The sequence below is a fragment of the Lactuca saligna genome, chromosome 8 (assembly GCF_052625555.1).
Source record: "Lactuca saligna cultivar CGN05327 chromosome 8, ASM5262555v1, whole genome shotgun sequence".
Lineage (NCBI taxonomy): Eukaryota > Viridiplantae > Streptophyta > Magnoliopsida > Asterales > Asteraceae > Lactuca > Lactuca saligna.
In genome coordinates, this window is record NC_136424.1 from 49512267 (window position 1) to 49530137 (window position 17871).

Sequence of the window (17871 nt, forward strand, 5' to 3'; positions counted from 1 at the left end):
CCCCGCAAAGGTATGGGAACCAAGTCTACTAGGTAGCGCTCCTCGAATAATCTCAGCACACAATCTCGAAATATTGTTGATGCTCGCACCGATCGATACTCGGTAATCTATACCTCTAAAGGGCAGTCCAACATGTCCGAAGACTCGGGAAACCTCTTGCTAAGCACAAGAGAAACAAAAGATCGAGTGACACCTGAATCAAACAACACCTGCACTGGAATATCGTTCACATGGAACGACCTTAAACATGCATATACAGAGCATATATCAATATCATAAACATCATATAAATAGATCAGAGAGGAAGAATCATACCCGTCACCACATCGGGTGCGGTGCGTGCCTCCTCGGCAGTCAACTGGAAGGCCTGGATCCTTACCACTGGAGCCTCCACCTTGCCCTACCGGCCATCAGTAATCCGCAGGGTCGTTGGAGCTAGCGCATTCACTGGTACTAATGTCGCTGCTGTCAACTGGGAACAATTGGCCTTCTTGTGGCCCCTCTGGTTGCAGTGGAAACACAGCAACTCTGATGTTTGAAAAGTGGGTGCAGGGGTGGTACAATCCCTGCTAAAGTATCCCATCTTGCCGCACTTGTAGCAGCTAGACGCCCCAACCTACAAACTCCCTCATGCGACTTGTCGCATTTCCTACACCGGGTACGGCTCTGTTCGCCTTTCGGCCCAGCATCTGATCCCTTGGGCTTCTTCCCCGAAGCCCCGGTCACCTGCCCCTCCTCTTCCTTCCTCTTCTGGATGTGCTCCAGATCAATCTCCCTCTCCTTAGCCCTGGAAATCATGGAATTCTGGGTAAGGCAAGCTGAAAAAATAAGATGCTCCTGAATGTCGGCTCACAGCATGTCATGGTAGCGGGTCCTCCTCATGTCCTCATCTCCTGCATATTGGGGCCCCAGTAACGCCCTCTCCCGGAACTTGGCGGTGATCTCCTCCATTTTCTTAGTCATCTGTCTCATATCCATGAACTCTCGGACCAACTGCTGGAGTTCTATCGCAGGCATGAACTCATCTCTAAACTGGGTCACAAAATCCGACCATGTCATAGCCTCAATAGTCGAGGCTCCCAGATAGTCACCAACCGACTACCACCAATCTCTGGGCCCTATCCCTCAAGCACCCTGCTGCATATCTCACCTTCGACCCCTCGGGGCAGAAGCTAGTCAACTGTGCAGACTCAATGTTTGCAATCCATCGTTTGGAAGAAATGGGGTCCTTCGCCCCGTGGAAATCCGGTGCACCACTGCCCATGAAGTCCTTAAAGGACAGTGTGCGTGATCCTGACTGGGTGGTAGCCATGTCACTCCTGAACACCCTAAGGCGATCATCTATCAGCTCGACAATCCCTTCCTTGATCGACCCAAAGATGACCGGGGTCGCATCAAGGATGCCTCTCGTGATCTCGGGCGTGATGAACTCGCGTAGCCTCTCATCCACTGGTTTGGATCCTGAACCCGAACCCGATCCCTCTCCTGAGCTGCCAACTGCTGGCCTCGGACAGAGCACCACTATTATGCAATACATAATGACAATTGTTAGTGATACTGATACATCTAGAGGTATCACATCCATCACAAGCTCCTTGGTCTTGCCTCATCCTTCCTTGATTCAATTACGGATCCTTTGCTTTCAGTAGTACATGCCCATACTACCTTCCACATCTATCCGTACTTTCCTCAAGAACCACCTTGACTCTACCAAGTCACTACTAATGCTGATCTCTGCTATTCCCATCCTAGGCTTGCCCTAGGGTACCTCTAACTCCATACAAACCCATCCTCAGCTGCTGAAAGCCTCTTTGTAATGTCAATTAGCCATTACCTGAATACAATCACATGCAACGAGGCCCGGATAATCCTTCGAGTAAGGGAATCATCCCTACAACGGTTAGGACTCAAACAAGAGCTTCGGAATAGAGTCAAATCCAACCCATTAAGATTATCCAACCCTGGTCACATGTGACTTTAATGTATTCACCTAATAGCTAACTCCCATCACTTGGAGTCCCACAAAGCACAAAGCAAGCAACATTCAAACAAAAGTAACGATCTCAAGCAATCATATCCTCATAACAGGAAACTGTACTAGCATAGAATGCTAAGCTCATACTATCAAGCACAACATAAACAAGCTACTCTACTGCTGTCTACTCAATACTAGCATGCAATTCACATAAGCTGAAACAAATAAAGTAGGTACATAAGTCATCATTCCTAGATCCTTAGTCCTATTCTAGCATGTTGTTCTACTGAAGCTGATAAACACAACATAAACTTGTATGGGTACTTCGGGGAATACTTACTTGAACTCGGTCGGTCGCGTACATCACACACTTCGTTCTTTCTCAAAACTCCTTTAACTTATCTTTTAGAAAACCATTTTCTTGTAAAAATCTTTTAATCCCTCGATTTGAGTCCAGACACCCCCGAGGGTATGTCTGAATCCCTCAAACCAGGGCTCTGATACCAACTTGTAACAACCCAATTTTCACGACCAAAAATTTCATTTTTATAAATTACTTTAATTAAAACATTCGTAGGAAAACATTGTTGAATCATTACATCTCATAAAACTATGCATAATGTGTGAAAATCCAAATCATAAAATAGTGATATTGTCAGAGTACAATCCCAAGGAATCTCATAGTGCGGAATCTGAGGTGTGTGTATGATGTGCAGCTACCGCGCCGGATCCTTCCCTTTCGCTGAAGAGGTACCTAAAACCAAACTGAAAACTTTAAGCACGAATCTTAGTGAATTCCCCCATCGTACCACATACCATAAAATCACATAACATGCATATACTGTCATGCATATCTGGGTGCCCGACCTACCCTTTCGGCCATGTCGACCGGATAATACCTAGCATATCTGGGTGCTGGCTTCCCCTTCAGTCATGTCGACCGGATACTGCCTAGCATATTTGGATGCTAGCCTTCCATTCGGTCCTTTCGACCGGATACTGCCACAAAATATCATATCACATATATCATAATCTGGCTAGCATGGGTGGGTACTAAACTACCCCTTTGGTCCTATCAACCGATGACCGTGGACTATTTCACCCCTACTACTATCACATAATATCGTAATATGCTAGTACATAAAACATAACAAGTAGCAACGAGCCTAGATGAATATCATAAAGACAATCATCTCACATACAACTCATATTAGTGGGTCGATATTGTGGCCGTAGATCCACCGCTATTGGAAGGTAACTCACTTCATTAGGCTGACTGCTGGAAAACTACACGACAACTGTCTGACTACTGCTCTAGTAACCATCCGGCTATAATCCCACAAAACACTCAGTTAGAATCTGATATCTACTCTTAGGGTAAAATGACTATTTTACTCCTAACCAAGTCCATGTCAAAGTCAACTTCCAGTTGACCCGGCTCACCGATTTGGGCCGCCAACTCGCCGAGTCCCTAACTCATTACCCGTCCTTATCCACAACTCTACTCGTTGAGTTTAGCAATGACTTGACGAGTTTCCCTTCTATATGAACCTTCATCTTACTCGTCGAGTTGTATGAACAACTCGTCGCGTTTACGTTCATCTGATAAACAAGTCCTGTCCTTGACTCGCTGAGTTGTATGAACAACTCGTCGAGTTCATCTTCAACTATAAGGAGATTGCCTTGGACTCACCGAGTCTGTTTTTGCACTCGTCGAGTCCCATGAACTCTAGGCTTAAGGCTAACTACAATACATTCGGTCACTCCCTTAGACCCTCTAAAAACCCTTCTAGCACTCAACTGGGTTCCTTCAAACCCTAACAGCAAATGGGAGTTTTTCCTCGGATTCGTCGAGTCCCAAGAACGACTCGTCGAGTCGGGCATGTCCAAGTCTCATTTCTCGATTTCCAGCATACAACTCTTGACCAAAAGATAGATCTAAGCTCCTTCAGCCGTTCTGGCACGTAAAGTTACAAACTTTCCGTGCATGCATGGGACTTTGAGCCCAAAAGGACATAAAATAAGCTCTTATAATGCATGGGACCTTACATGGGTGTAAAAGCAGCCCCCAACTGCCTTCTGGCTCCCTTAATGACTTGATTTTGAAGCCTCAACCCCCAACCATGTTTTCAATCATGGTTGGACACCAAAAATGGCTTATAAAAGCCCTAAATCTCCCCAAAAAGGGATCTATCAAATGAAAGAGAAAGGTAACAACTTCATACCTCCAATGAACTGTGGAAGATGCACAAAATTGGGTTCCCTTGGTCTCCACTTGTTTCCTCAAGTCTTTCACCTTCCTCCTTATGCTCACAACTAGCAAGATCCACCAAAAATGCCTTAGTTATTCTAAAAAATGGCTAGCGTTTGCTACGGGGAGTTCCGGAAGCATTAGGGACGAAAGGGAGGCTGAATAAGTGGTTTAAATAGGGTGCAAACCCTCATTTAGGGTTTTTTCCGGACAACACCTACTCGCCAAGTCCGGTCGCGGACTCCTCGAGTAGGTCATTAAACTTCTGCGTCCAATACGCTCCGACTCAACGAGTTGGACCTCAAATCGCCAAGTTCAAGGCCAAAATGCAAAGTACTAGAATGAAACACATACCAGGAACCAAGTGCTACACTTACTTTACTTTACTATTACGCGACTAGGTACACTGCCTATTGTGTTTTAGATGAGTTAAATAAGTAGGATATAAATTTAAATCCTTTTAAGTGGTTATATATAAAACACATCAATCACAGATGAAAATGCATCATTAATGATTCTCTCATGTAGGATGTTATGTTAGCAAAACATGAAGAAGCCAATCATGAGGACTGAATATGTACAAAAACAGCAACTTATTTTGAAAAAAAAAACATAAAGGATTAAATGTTTACAAATTGAGAACTTAACCTTGTGTAGCCGGTCATAAGGATTGAATGTGTACAACAACCAAGTTCAAGGGTTTATTTTACAAGAAAAAACAATAAGGAATAAAAGTGTATAAAATGAGAACTATAATAACCTTTTAGGTGATTTTCCCTTATATGAACTAATTATACTTAATTTGGATTTTTACAAACAACCAATTGAAGGGGTTGTTTATCAATATTCCTTGATTGGAATAGAATACTATGATGAGATGGTACAACCAAGAAAAATTGCCCTTTTGGTTTGTGTAGTTGAGATGTTTGTATTTAGATTAAATGTAAATCTATATACATTCTTGATGTAAACGTGTCGGGGTTTACCAAGAAAGCACATGATAAAGCCTATATGATTGAGGTTTGGTGAATGAATCCACCGTCGATGAGATGGTTGATTCACTTAAGTAATTGGATGTTGTCTTTTAAAACTAGATTTATTTTATTTTTGTTGTGATCAAAACTTTAACAATAGATATATAGTAATAGCATTACATGTCCCTAAGATTGAGGAATGAAATTCCACACATGAGGTCAGGTCTATAGTCGAAACCCTAACACACATAAAATATTTTTAGTGTTCTGTGATTGATCTCTCATGTGGGCCTTTGGAGTGGTTGGTGTGGGTCGCTCAAATGATGCTTACTAATAATGTTACCCTCATGCAGGTGACAGTGTGTTGAATGTTGATATTTCACGTGAATTAATATAAACTCATTAGTATATTTTAATTTGTAAAGATTTGAGCAAAAAGTAATAAAGAAATTTTCACACCTCGAAAACCGAAGCCGGAAACATTTCCGGGGTTGACTCCACGTTTGTGTATCAAATCCAATGCACATAGTAAGTGTCACACCCCCAAACCAGAATGGCGGAAACATTCGGAGGTGGATGACTTCACGTAGTATCACAACAATTGAATATTGTAAAGAAAGTAACACAACCAACATATATATATATATATATATATATATATATATATATATATAATGAAAACGTATATTGTTGCGTTATACATGTTATCAAAAGAATATTACAATATGATGATAAATGTTCAATAATAAAAACATCCTTAGTGTTCCTTCTCCCAAAAGCTGGTAGTTACCTGTATTACTGATTCCCTAAGAAATATAAGTGGTTTTGAAAAAGTGTCAACAATTAAGTTGGTGAGTTCATGAGTATTTCGAGTTGAAAAGTATATCCTTTTTGGTAGCAAATTGGTAAACGAGGTTTTCAGAAAATCCAATATTTTCTATAAATGATTCAAAAAGTTTCCAAAGTTGGAATGTGTTGGTATCTTTTGTACATGAATGATAAAAACAACTTTGTATGAAAAATAATGTAGAAAACTGCAATGCACATATGAATCTCGTAAATCAATCTTGTTTTATACTTTTTATGTGAGTTTTATAACCATGCTATTGACACTGACGGCCTGTAACAACATTCTTCAGGTGTTGCAGTGTTATGATATTTGTCACCCCAGACCTGCCGGTCTAACTATAGCTAGTAGTTTAGGTGCGGGGTTGTCAATCCCGTATAGATCTATACACAAGTATCACGCTCTCCCTCCAAGAGATTTTGGTATATAATACAGGACTTGAAATGCATACAAAATGTACGTTGAAGTTTGAATATCTCACATTGCTTAGTATAAATAGATTTACAATGAAATGACCTTACTTCTTTTGAAAGTGTTTCGTTTTTCAATATGTATATGTAAAATGTACGACTGACTCGTTAACTATACCCATTATAGTTTTTCAGATAGCATGTTCCATTTGGTGAAAATAACTTAGTGATATAATAGCTCTTGTATACATAAGTTGTTTGTATCGATATTCAAAGATAGAAATTTCATTTATGTTTATAAAACGATACTTTAACGTGTAATGTACTTGTATTCCCCCCCCCCCCCCCCTAAAACATGAAAAGAATTGAAAAGTAGGGGTATGAACTCACACGTTAGGTTTGAAGAGAGAGGCTAGAGTTGAGTAGAACTTCGACCGCGGATAGTTGCGTCGTCGGGCTCTTCGGGAATCTCTGCAACGTAAATCTTTCGTCGGGGGCTCGAGTGCGGAAACCGAGGTGAGGGAATGGTCTCTGGAGCTTAGAAGTATGAGAGAATGACTGAGGAAATGAGAATGGTGTGCAAAACTCGAAGCTTATGCCATCTATTTATAGTGCTGGAATTCCTCGTACGCGGCGCGTACCTCCGAAGTACGTTGGGCGTACGCAGTAAGCGGGGCGTACCTCGGTTACGCGGGGCGTAACAATGCGTCATGGCTTACGACTCCTGGCTAGCTAAGCATAGAGTGGGCGGGCCGATGGGACTCGACTCTGGGTCTAGTACGCGGGGCGTACTCCCAGAGAACGCGGGGCGTAATCTGGCAAGTCCTCTTCTAAATTCCGTAACTTTCGTGTTCGAGCTCCGTTTTTCATGTTCTTTATATCCACGCGTAGGTGAGATTATGCTCTACAACTTTCCTTTAGACTCCGTCGGCTAGTTTTGACTTTATTTTTAATGACATAATTTTAAATAGGCCGGGCCTCCTAAAGTTCGTTAAAGATTTATAGGTTCTTTATTCGGCGTCGGTTTCCATTTGTCTTTTTGTCATATTGCTCCTATTGTGGAGATCTTCAACTCTCATTTAGATTGCGTTAGCTAATTAACACTCGATCTTCAATTCGAGTTTTTAGCCCTCTACTACTGTTACGAAACTTTGAAAATTCGTAACTTCTTCATACGAGGTCCAATTTGGGCGATCTTTTTATGCACGCTCACCTTTCAACGAGATCTACGATTTTTGTTTAGATGCTTAAGGCTAAAATGCATATTATTGAGATTTTCTTTTTACGTCAAATAATGTTTTAACGGCGTGTCGTAAATATACGAGTGGTTATAATTTCTTCAATATAACCCGGTTTTGAGCGTTCTTTATGTTTTCGGAAACCTCGACACGTTATCTAATATTTGATGCATCCCAACTTAGATATTTGAATACTTTATTTTCAAGGTTAATTTAGTTGTATTTGACTTTTGAGCGTTACAATGCTTTTGGAAAATATAGGGTTGTCACAGTAAGTAAAGTAAAACAACCATTACATTACATATAGAAAAGTTTACATTTGTATCAAAAGTAAAGTTATACAAGTGATACATAGTATATATGAACAAAATGAAACGGGTCTTCTGAGCACTCCGTCTTCGAACAAAAGGATCTTCGGGTACCTGTCTAATGCTGACCTGAGAATACAAGCGTTTTGAAAATCAACATGATGCTGGTGAGTTCATAAGCGGTTTTGTTTTGTGAAAAATGTACAAGTTTCCTGTCCGTTACTGAAAATGTTACACACACCAAGAAAATCCCATATTTTCTTAAAAAGGTTGGTTATTGAATTCCCGAAATGTAATGTGAGGTTGTACACTGAAAACATGTTTACTCTTGTGAATGTAAAGTTATCTGGTTTGTTACTCTTTTCTGGTTATGTACAATGTTCCCCAGGAAAATCCCATATTTTTCTGAATGTTGATTACCAATGTGAAAGATGTATTCTGAAAACCTGGTTATCTTGTGAAATGTATTAGTTTTAACACATATATAAAACTAAAATTTACTAAGTAAGTTGATTACTTTATTCATTATTACTATTTAGTAAATCTCTGTTACCCTAATTGCGAGTCCCATAACCATACAATAAGACTAAATATGGCAATAAGTAGTCCACATCACCTTATGACTTTTGTCACCCTTGAACCATTTCGGTTCGACTGTAGCTAGCAGCTAGGTGTGGGGTAGTCAACCCCGTATAGATCTATACACTCAAGTCACGCTCCCTATCTAAGAGATTCTGGTTACGGTTGCGGTCCTCCACTCGCATATCTATGTGGAGTGTTCACCGAGGACGTATCTCCAATTATATAGGACTAACAAATTTACTAGTAATAATACAATAATCCTCCACTTGCGTATCTCTGTGGAGTGTTACCGAGGACAAAACAGTGTACAAGGTTTCATGTTCAAAGGTTCTAATGTCATGCTTTTAACTGATAAAAATTTGGAAAACCATTTGTGAAATAATAAACATAACAGCTTATAGCTAATTTCACAAATAATGCATATGATTATCCTGCAAGTTTCGAATGGTTATCTGTTATGATTATCAGTGTCAAAAGCATATGAATTATGAAACATAAACATGTAAAACAAGTTTTTATGTACAATTATCCATTGTACTTTGCTTGTATCCCCCCCTCCCCCTGAAAACAGTGAAAAAGGGTAGGGGTATGAACTCACCAGACGAGAAGACGCAACTGTTTCGGATACTAAACGTTGGTTCGGGGATTTTTAACATGCGAGGTTCCTATGTAATATGAAATGGTATCCAAAGGTATCTAATTAGACTTTAAACCACTAATTAGATATGATAATACACTCCAATGAGCGAAAACACTTCAAAACAAGTGTTTGGAGTGACCTGGGTGACATCTACGGACGTGTAATGATGCGTGGGACTTGAGAAGTAAACTCCTTAGGGAGTTTTCGGCCACATACCCCATACATACATGAGTTCACGGCCGTGAACTCATGATTGGGTGTTTTGGAGTGCTAAATGGCTTAAATGCACATGGTAAATGTTGGAATGGATTTTTCTAAAGCCTTAGGATGGATTGCACTTGCATGAATATCATTTATGGGAGTTCACGGTAGTAAACATGGAGTTTACGACCGTAAACTCCCCCAAGCTCAAACCATAATTTATTTTGTGAGGCTAGGACAATCACATGTGATTCCAACTATTTTTCCAAGCCTTGGTATGAGTTTTGGGCATCATTTGACACATAAAGAGGAGTTTACGGCCCTGGAACTTGTCCTTGGGGTGTCATGGCCATAAACTCTCATTTGGAGGGTGTTTGACATGTTTAACCCTAAACTATTTTTAGATGATTCTAGGATTTATTCCAAGGCTATTGGTGGAGTTATATGGCTTTTAAACATGTTTAAATGAGTTTACTCCCCATGATTGAGGTGTTTACGACCCAAGATTGTTCTTGGGCAGTAAACTCATGTTTACTCCTCAATACCATGTTTAATGTGTTCTAAGTCCAAATTGGTAAGCCATATAGTTGGTTTGGAGGGGTTAAATTGCTCAAAAACCCATTTATTAAGTTTTTACAGCCCAAGCGTGCTCCTTGGCCATAAACACATGTTCCAGGTCCAAAATGATAGATTAAACACGAATTTGAAGGCCTAAGAGGTTATACAACAAGTTAGGGATGTTACCTCAAAGATTTAGAGCCTCAATTCAATGTTTTGGACCTTGATTCTTTGGTTGAGGAGAGAGGTTAGAGAGAGAGTAGTGAGATGAAGCAAAAGCTTCAAATGGAATCTTGGGTCACTTTAAATAGTATTCGGGATTTGGACACGGGGGAATTCTACCCGATACCGGCGTTAGACGGGGCTTTTGGTCGCACCCGATCAAGTTGTCGTAATCCGATATGGTTGATTCTAGAAATGTTCCAATTACTAATATGGGGTGTTAGAATAAGTTCTAAAAGTATTAGGACACCCATTAAGTCATAATATCAATTACAAATTAATGACTTAATTAAATGATGAAATCGGAAACGAAATTGGAAACGGCGATTGGATTATCGAAATGAGTTACGAAAAGGGTTACAAGCAATGATACGAATTTCGGGTTGTTACAGAAATTGAGTCTTAAACAAATGAGAATGAGTATGGAATATCTTGAAGAGAGTCCACATTCTCTAAGATTGAAGAATCAGATAAGAAACCTAGCCACTCAATGTTAAACATAAAGAAGCAGACACCATGAAAAAGATTTAAGACATCATAAATACAATATAGTGGATGATTAATAATGATTAATGAATCAAGACATTTAAAGGATAAATTAAAGAGTGAAATAAATAGATTGTAACATACAAATTATTCTTCGGTTCGATTTTATCTTACCTATTAGTCCAAGTTGCCCCTTTGGAATTGGTTTGGTTCATCTCAACATCAATAGAGAAATGAAAGATGTCCACCCAAAAAACATAATCCTAACTCGATACTTTTTTTAAGTGAATATTTTATTAGAAAGTTAGCAAAAAGCTAACATATATGATATAATTACAAGGGAATGGAAAGAATAGGGGTTGAAAACTACGCAACCCGACTAATAAAAAGCTTCTTATTTCTACAAACAAACCAATTATATGAGTAATTGATCAAATTGTCAATCAACATAATCCTTTTTATCTTTTGACCATTAAAAATAACATCGTTCCTAAAATTCCAAAGCAACCACCACATAATCATGACAATCGCTTCCACTGTACTTTTCTTGACAACATACAAACGAAGGGAATCGATCCACACAACCATATCTTTAATTTCTGCAAAATTAGGAATAACAACATCACACTATCTCTCAAAAAACGTCCAAAGATTAACAGCCACTTCGCACCGAATGAGATGATGATAGATATCTTCCAAATCATCATTAAAATCAGAACAAACCACCAAGGGGACATCCACACCTTTATTAACCAGTTTCATATGAGTTGGTAACCTGTTTAAATGACATCTCAAATAGAAAATATTTACTTTAAGAATGACATATTTATTCCATCTAGCAGAAAGAGAACCGTATGGAAGAATAAGATCATCTATAAATGTACGGGCCTCTAACACGACAAACTCAACAGAATCGCCAACATCCCACACCCACTTATCTCTACACTCCGAAAAAACGAACTGAAAAATAAGGGTCATCAAATCTTGTAGCATCGCAAATTGAGTACCCCTTGATCGGGCGAGACCAACTCCAATTCCAGTCAACCCCATTCCATATTTGATTAATACAACAATCTTTATCGGTCTCCAAAATAAAAAGTCTAGGAAACCACACCATCAAAGGACTATCATCAATCCACTTGTCTTTCCTAAAACAAATACTCAATCTATTACCAACTTTTCGAATAATGGCATCCCTTGAGATTACTCCGATGTCATGAGTTGATTGATTGTACCAATGATCGAATGTCAAACTCATCTTTTACCAACCGAACCATCATTCCAACTAAAACCACCATGTTTCCCATACAAAGACTTTCAAACTTTAACCCATATTGAATCATAGTCCACTAAAAAACGCCCTTTTCCATTTAAGAAGCAAAGCTTTGGTATAAGCTTCCAATGAACCAATATCCAAACCACCTTTTTGTTTATTGGCTAAAACTAGGTGTAAGACACATGTATTACATAGGTTAATTAAAAAAATTAAATATAAAAGTTTAAATATTTAAAAACTTTTGATTTATAAGAAAATAAGAAAAATAATGAATTATTAAAGTTGATTTTTTTATCTTTTAAATTTATATAAATAAACAAAATAAGTTAATGAGCTTTAATTTGAGAATTTTGAAATAACAATGTAAGTTCATTAATGAAATTGATATTCATTTATTACTACACTTACTATAATTATTACATTAAATAGAAAAACCCATAAAATGACATATGGAAAAGAAATTAATTTAAAATAACCACAAAATGACATTTGACAAATTGAATGAGAGTGTGATATGTGGCAAAAGATTTATTAGAGTAGATAAAAAAATAATGAATTATTAAAATTGATTTTTTTATCTTTTAAATTTAAATAAATAAACAAAATAAATTAATGAGCTTTAATTTGAGAATTTTAAAATAAGAAGGTAAGTTCATTAATGAAATTGATATTCATTTATTACTACACTTATTGTAATTATTAAATTAAATAGAAAAACTCATAAAATTACATGTGAAAAATAAATTAATTCAAAATAACCACAAAATAACATTTGATAAATTAAATAAGAGTATAACATGTAATAAAAAAAACTCTTGATTTATTAGGGTAGATAATCTCTCATTTATCCAATGTGATTTATAATCACATTAGGAATGTCTTAAAATAGAATGAAGAAGCACAAAAAAATGTTGGTCATGATTAAGTTGAATAATTCTTTCCACTTAAAAAAAAGCCAATTCTATTAAAAAAATCTATATAATTGTTATTTTAAAAACATATTTATAAAAATCTATAAATTAGCAAAAGTTAATATTCATTTCAAGTATTAGATCTTAATTTGGCGTTATCTTTAGATTTAAATCTCATAATTATCTATTATAATATAAACTTTATCAAAACCGTTGAATTAAACGATATAAATTTGTGCCGCTTTTATCCATTCTTTTGGGTCTAAACTTATAAAATCCATAAACTTTTTTCTTGAAACTTAAAAAGTAGAAGAAAAAGGTGATAAAAAGAATAAAACAAAAGTTTATTATTATCACATAATTATACAACACACACTTACACATACAATTTATGTTACGTTCTTTGGCTTCCTAATTCTCCTCTATCTTATAAAATCTGTCTTCTCTCTCTCTGGACCATCGTACTTTTTCTTCTCCCATATCACTGTTTTTCTCTCTCTCATCTCTCTGTGGCACCAATATATACATACACGCCCTATATATATACAAACACGGATTAATCAAGAAACCTTTTTGAAAGAATATAAATTGAAAGAGAGAAAAGAATTCAGTTAGCTTTTAGCCTTTCAAAACCCTGATTAATCATACCTTCCATCAGTTCTTCCCAATATATATTTCATCATTGACGTCTTTTCTTTCAGAGATCAAAGGGTACGGATCTTTTTTCCTTCCAATCTTGCGGCTAGGGCTCAGTTAATATGTAATAAACTCTCTCTTTCTCTCTCCTGATAATCTGTTCTGATGTACATGTATGTCTGTGTACTTTTTAATACCTATATGTACCTTCTTTATCCATTTTCATGCACTCTGTATTACCATCTCTTCATTAATTTCTGTATTCTTTTTTGGTTCTGATATGGGTTTTCAATGTTCGATGGAAATTTCAAGTGGGGTTTGTTGATTATGCATCGCATTTTGACGACATGGTTTTGCTTTTTAGTGTTTGATTTGAGATTCGATGGCGATATGATTGAAAGCCAATATGTGGGTGTTCGAATCATGTTGTGGAATTGATACATTCTTCGATCCTTTTTAATTAGAAAACTGTGGGAAAAGCAAGGATCGATAGAATTTCGTCAACTTATCAAAGGTCTCTAATCTCTTTCTGTGTGTGAAAATAGTGTTTTTCTCATAAATTTCCTCTCGAATTCTTCATATACGATAATCTTTGAAATCAATTTAAATTCTTTGATTATAAAACGATAATCGTATGACGTATTGTGTCTTCTTCCGTTTCTTCTTTTTCTAATCTTGACCTTTTAGTCAACCTAAATTCATTTTCCCCTTTTTTAAATTCATGCATTGCATCCAGCTATTCTCCATGGAAATGAAACCACATCCCTTCGTCCTTAATTTCTTGTGTACTTTTACTTTACTTATCCCTTTATTGACTTCTTTCAAGGATTATTCGCTAATCGACTCTAATCATGGTTTTTTAATTCATTTGCTAATAGTACGACGCAATTACATAATCTATTATCATGGTGTGATTTGTTTTGTAGTGATCAAGATACAGCTTTATGGAGACTAATGGTTTTAATAGGAGAGGAAGAAGAAGAGAACATATAATTCACTACAATATTAATGGCGAAGTGAGCACTTCATCACCTGATGAAGAACTCGACCCATGGACAGCTTGGGCCTACAAACCTCGTACCATTTCATTGTTATTCATTGGTGCATGTTTTCTTATGTAAGTTTCTTGAATTTCATGCTCAAAAATCAAGATTCTTGTATTTCTAATCATTAACCATTTCATTGATATTCATTTGGGTTTTAGAATCTTGTTTTTTTGTATAAGTTATGATTAAGTTATTTTACTTTTCAGTTGGGCAAGTGGAGCTCTTACTCCTGAAAGTAATTCATCGCCTGATCTTGTTACATCAGTCAAAAGGTGAATCTTTTTTTTATTATTATTATTATTCATATGATGATTTTGTGTCATTCATGCAATTATTGTTCATTTATTCTAATCTTTATTTCTTATTAAAGGGGCATATGGGCAATGATTGCAGTTTTTCTGACTTATTGTTTACTGCAAGCTCCTTCAACGTATGTTTCTTGATTTAACAAAGTTGACAACATGATTATTAATTATTGGATTGATTATGTTCAAAAAGTTTTTGAGAAAATGACAACATTACCCATACAGGACTTTAAATCATTCAATAATCTCATGATCTTTTTCAGGTTATTAATTAGACCACATCCTGCGATTTGGCGTTTAGTTCATGGAATGGCTGTTATCTACCTTGTTGCTTTGACTTTTTTGCTTTTCCAGGTTGACTTTTTTATCTTTACTTTCTTTATGCTAATACCCTTGCATGGAACCATATATCATGGAACCTTCTCAACCTTTTTGGGGGGCAAATTTGTAATTTCCACAATCCCCACAACCTAAAACTCGGCTAAAACTTTTCATGGCAGAATCGTGATGATGCTAGGCAGCTTATGAAGTATCTCCACCCTGATCTTGGAATTGGTAACATATTTTGTGTTATTTACATTTCATATAAATTGGTTTATTTGATGTGTTGACTTTTTATCTTTGACATCTTTGACATGTTTTCAGAGCTTCCTGAGAGATCATATGGCAGTGATTGTCGAATTTATGTGGCTGATAATCCAACTAGCAGGTTTATAAATGTTTATGTATGATTTCTTCTTTCACAATCTTTTCATATCTTCTTTTCCTTTGAAAAAAGATTTTGTAGTTTTGAGTATCAAACAAGTCTCTTTTTTTCATCTTTAGATTTTAATTTGTTTTTGGTTTTTCAGGAGACACTTTTTGATGAGTTTGTTCCTGCTCATATTTTCGGGTGGTGGGGTAAAGCAATAATGATCCGTAATCAGCCCCTTTTATGGGTGTTATCAATTGGATTTGAATTAATGGAGGTTAGTGTTATGTATGCTGGAATCAGCACAGGAATGGAATGGTTCATTCCATTCTTGATGGAATGTTCCATTCCTTACCCATGAGGTGTTGTTTCCTTTTTCCATTTTATTTTTTGGAAAGAGGACAAGCAAATTACCTTCTTTTTTTTTTTTAAATTATGGAATGAAAAATTGCAATGTAACTACTTGAGCTTCTGTAATATGAATTAATGTTTTTTCTTTTATTTTTCAGCTTACTTTTCGCCATATGTTGCCAAATTTCAATGAGTGTTGGTGGGATAGCATTATTCTTGATATATTAATCTGCAATTGGTTTGGTAAGAAACCACAAAAAAAGCATATAGTGTTGTACTTTATCATCTCCAAATGACTCAAATTTCAACATATACATTTGGAAATTTACTAAAAAGCCCTTGCTTTTGCACAGGTATATGGGCAGGAATGCATACTGTTCGATATTTTGATGGAAAAACATACGAATGGGTTGGAATAAGTCGTCAACCGAATATATTAGGCAAAGTACATCATCTTTTTATACATTTCTTTAAGCTCCAAAAAAAACCTTCATTGAACTGATTTTTTTTTTTTTTTTCTTTTTTCAGGTGAAAAGAACATTGGGTCAATTCACACCTGCACATTGGGACAAAGATGAATGGCATCCACTACTTGGCCCATGGAGATTCATTCAAGTTCTTAGCCTTTGCATTGTGTTCTTAACAGTTGAACTCAATACTTTTTTCTTAAAATTTTGCCTTTGGGTTCCTCCTAGAAACCCAATCATTGTTTATAGATTGGTCCTTTGGTGGCTCATTGCAATCCCTACAATTCGAGAGTATAATTCTTACCTACAAGATCGGTAAAAATAACCCTCTCTTTCTTATAACCATGTTTATATTTATCCATATATAATAGTATTTTTAGGGTATCTGACATTGTCCCATTCACATCAGTCATAGTCCAATGCATGTCAAACACAGTACAAATAGTATTTAGGGTATCTGACGTTGTCTCATTGACATCAGTTATAGTCCACTGCATGTCAAACACAGTACAACTTCTTCTGACAAATGGGAATGGGCCCTTTTTGATTATGTGTGGATGTCGTTTTCTTGATACACTATTCTTTTATTATGAATATATTTTTCAGAAAACCGGTGAAAAAGGTGGGAGCTTTTTGTTGGCTTTCCCTTGCAATTTGCATCATTGAACTCTTCATATGTATCAAGTTTGGATATGGTGAGTTTTATTTTCATCACTTAGTTTTGTTTTTGTTGATGATAATAATATTATTATTTTTATTTTTATGGTTAGGTTTGTTTCCAACTCCAATGCCAAAATGGCTGGTGGTGATGTGGACATTTGCTGGAATTGGGATTTTGGGATTCTTGATGTTGTGGACACGAAAATCCCGTCAAACGATAATCCGAAAGCGCGTATGAAAATTCTTTAAAGAAAAATTTGTGGGATTTAGCAATTCTTTGATTCCTTGGTGTTAGATGTTTGTAAATGCTCATTGTTTGAAATTGTAAATGCTTTTTTATTATTTCAAGACCAGAAGGGAAAAAGGATAAATTCTCCTTTTGAGTTTTTTATTTGGTTAAAATGACAACCAAATCACACACCAGAAAGCCAAAAGGCTAGGATTCTTCAATGACAATAAAATGAGAGAAGAATCTGTAATTTGTTTGATTGCATAAGCAAATAAAAAGAATTTGTGAACTATGTGCTTTTTATATATAATACTTTTTTTAAATGTATGGATAATGTCTCTTTGTTGAATTGATCAACATATATTTATGAGACCAAGAAAATGTTGAAATATGATGAAGCCTATTCGCCTTATATATTAGAGGTGGATAATGAGCCTGCTTCACTGATTTAGATTTAGGCCCATTGATTAGTTATGAAAGGCCCATTTTGGTCCAGAAAAGTGCTTAGTTTTAGCCCGCTTTTTGTCTATTAGTTTTTGTCACATTTTATACCATGTTACTCTTTTTCGATGCGTATAAAGTGGGTGTAGTTGTTTGATTGATAACT

The 17871-nt window shown here is 36.5% G+C and overlaps 1 protein-coding gene across 4 annotated transcripts; it reads left to right on the forward strand.

Moving 5' to 3' along the window:
- Positions 1-13297: 13297 nt before the first annotated feature.
- LOC145012426 (CDP-diacylglycerol--serine O-phosphatidyltransferase 1-like) lies at positions 13298-17556 on the forward strand. 4 transcript variants are annotated; one of them, XM_078971231.1, is made up of 14 exons: positions 13298-13639; positions 13880-14029; positions 14442-14632; positions 14768-14833; positions 14932-14991; positions 15130-15220; positions 15367-15421; positions 15512-15591; positions 15718-15834; positions 16067-16151; positions 16262-16353; positions 16437-16690; positions 16982-17070; positions 17146-17556. In XM_078971231.1, the coding sequence occupies exons 3-14, from the start codon at positions 14460-14462 to the stop codon at positions 17271-17273; spliced, it is 1290 nt and encodes a 429-aa protein (XP_078827357.1). In that variant the 5' UTR covers positions 13298-13639; positions 13880-14029; positions 14442-14459; the 3' UTR covers positions 17274-17556. The 4 variants fall into 4 exon arrangements, with proteins under 4 accessions (XP_078827357.1, XP_078827359.1, XP_078827356.1 ...); XM_078971233.1 differs by having other exon boundaries at positions 13298-13590; XM_078971230.1 differs by lacking the exon at positions 13880-14029.
- The last annotated feature ends 315 nt before the right edge of the window (positions 17557-17871 follow it).

What these genes read in the sequence shown, in the direction of transcription:
- LOC145012426 (XM_078971231.1), top strand. Translation starts at nt 14,460, where the DNA reads ATGGAGACTAATGGTTTTAATAGGAGAGGAAGAAGAAGAGAACATATA. An exon ending in TTACTGCAAGCTCCTTCAAC is followed by an intron (nt 14,992 to 15,129) that starts GTATGTTTCTTG and finishes GATCTTTTTCAG; the next exon opens with GTTATTAATTAGACCACATC. An exon ending in CCACCCTGATCTTGGAATTG is followed by an intron (nt 15,422 to 15,511) that starts GTAACATATTTT and finishes ACATGTTTTCAG; the next exon opens with AGCTTCCTGAGAGATCATAT.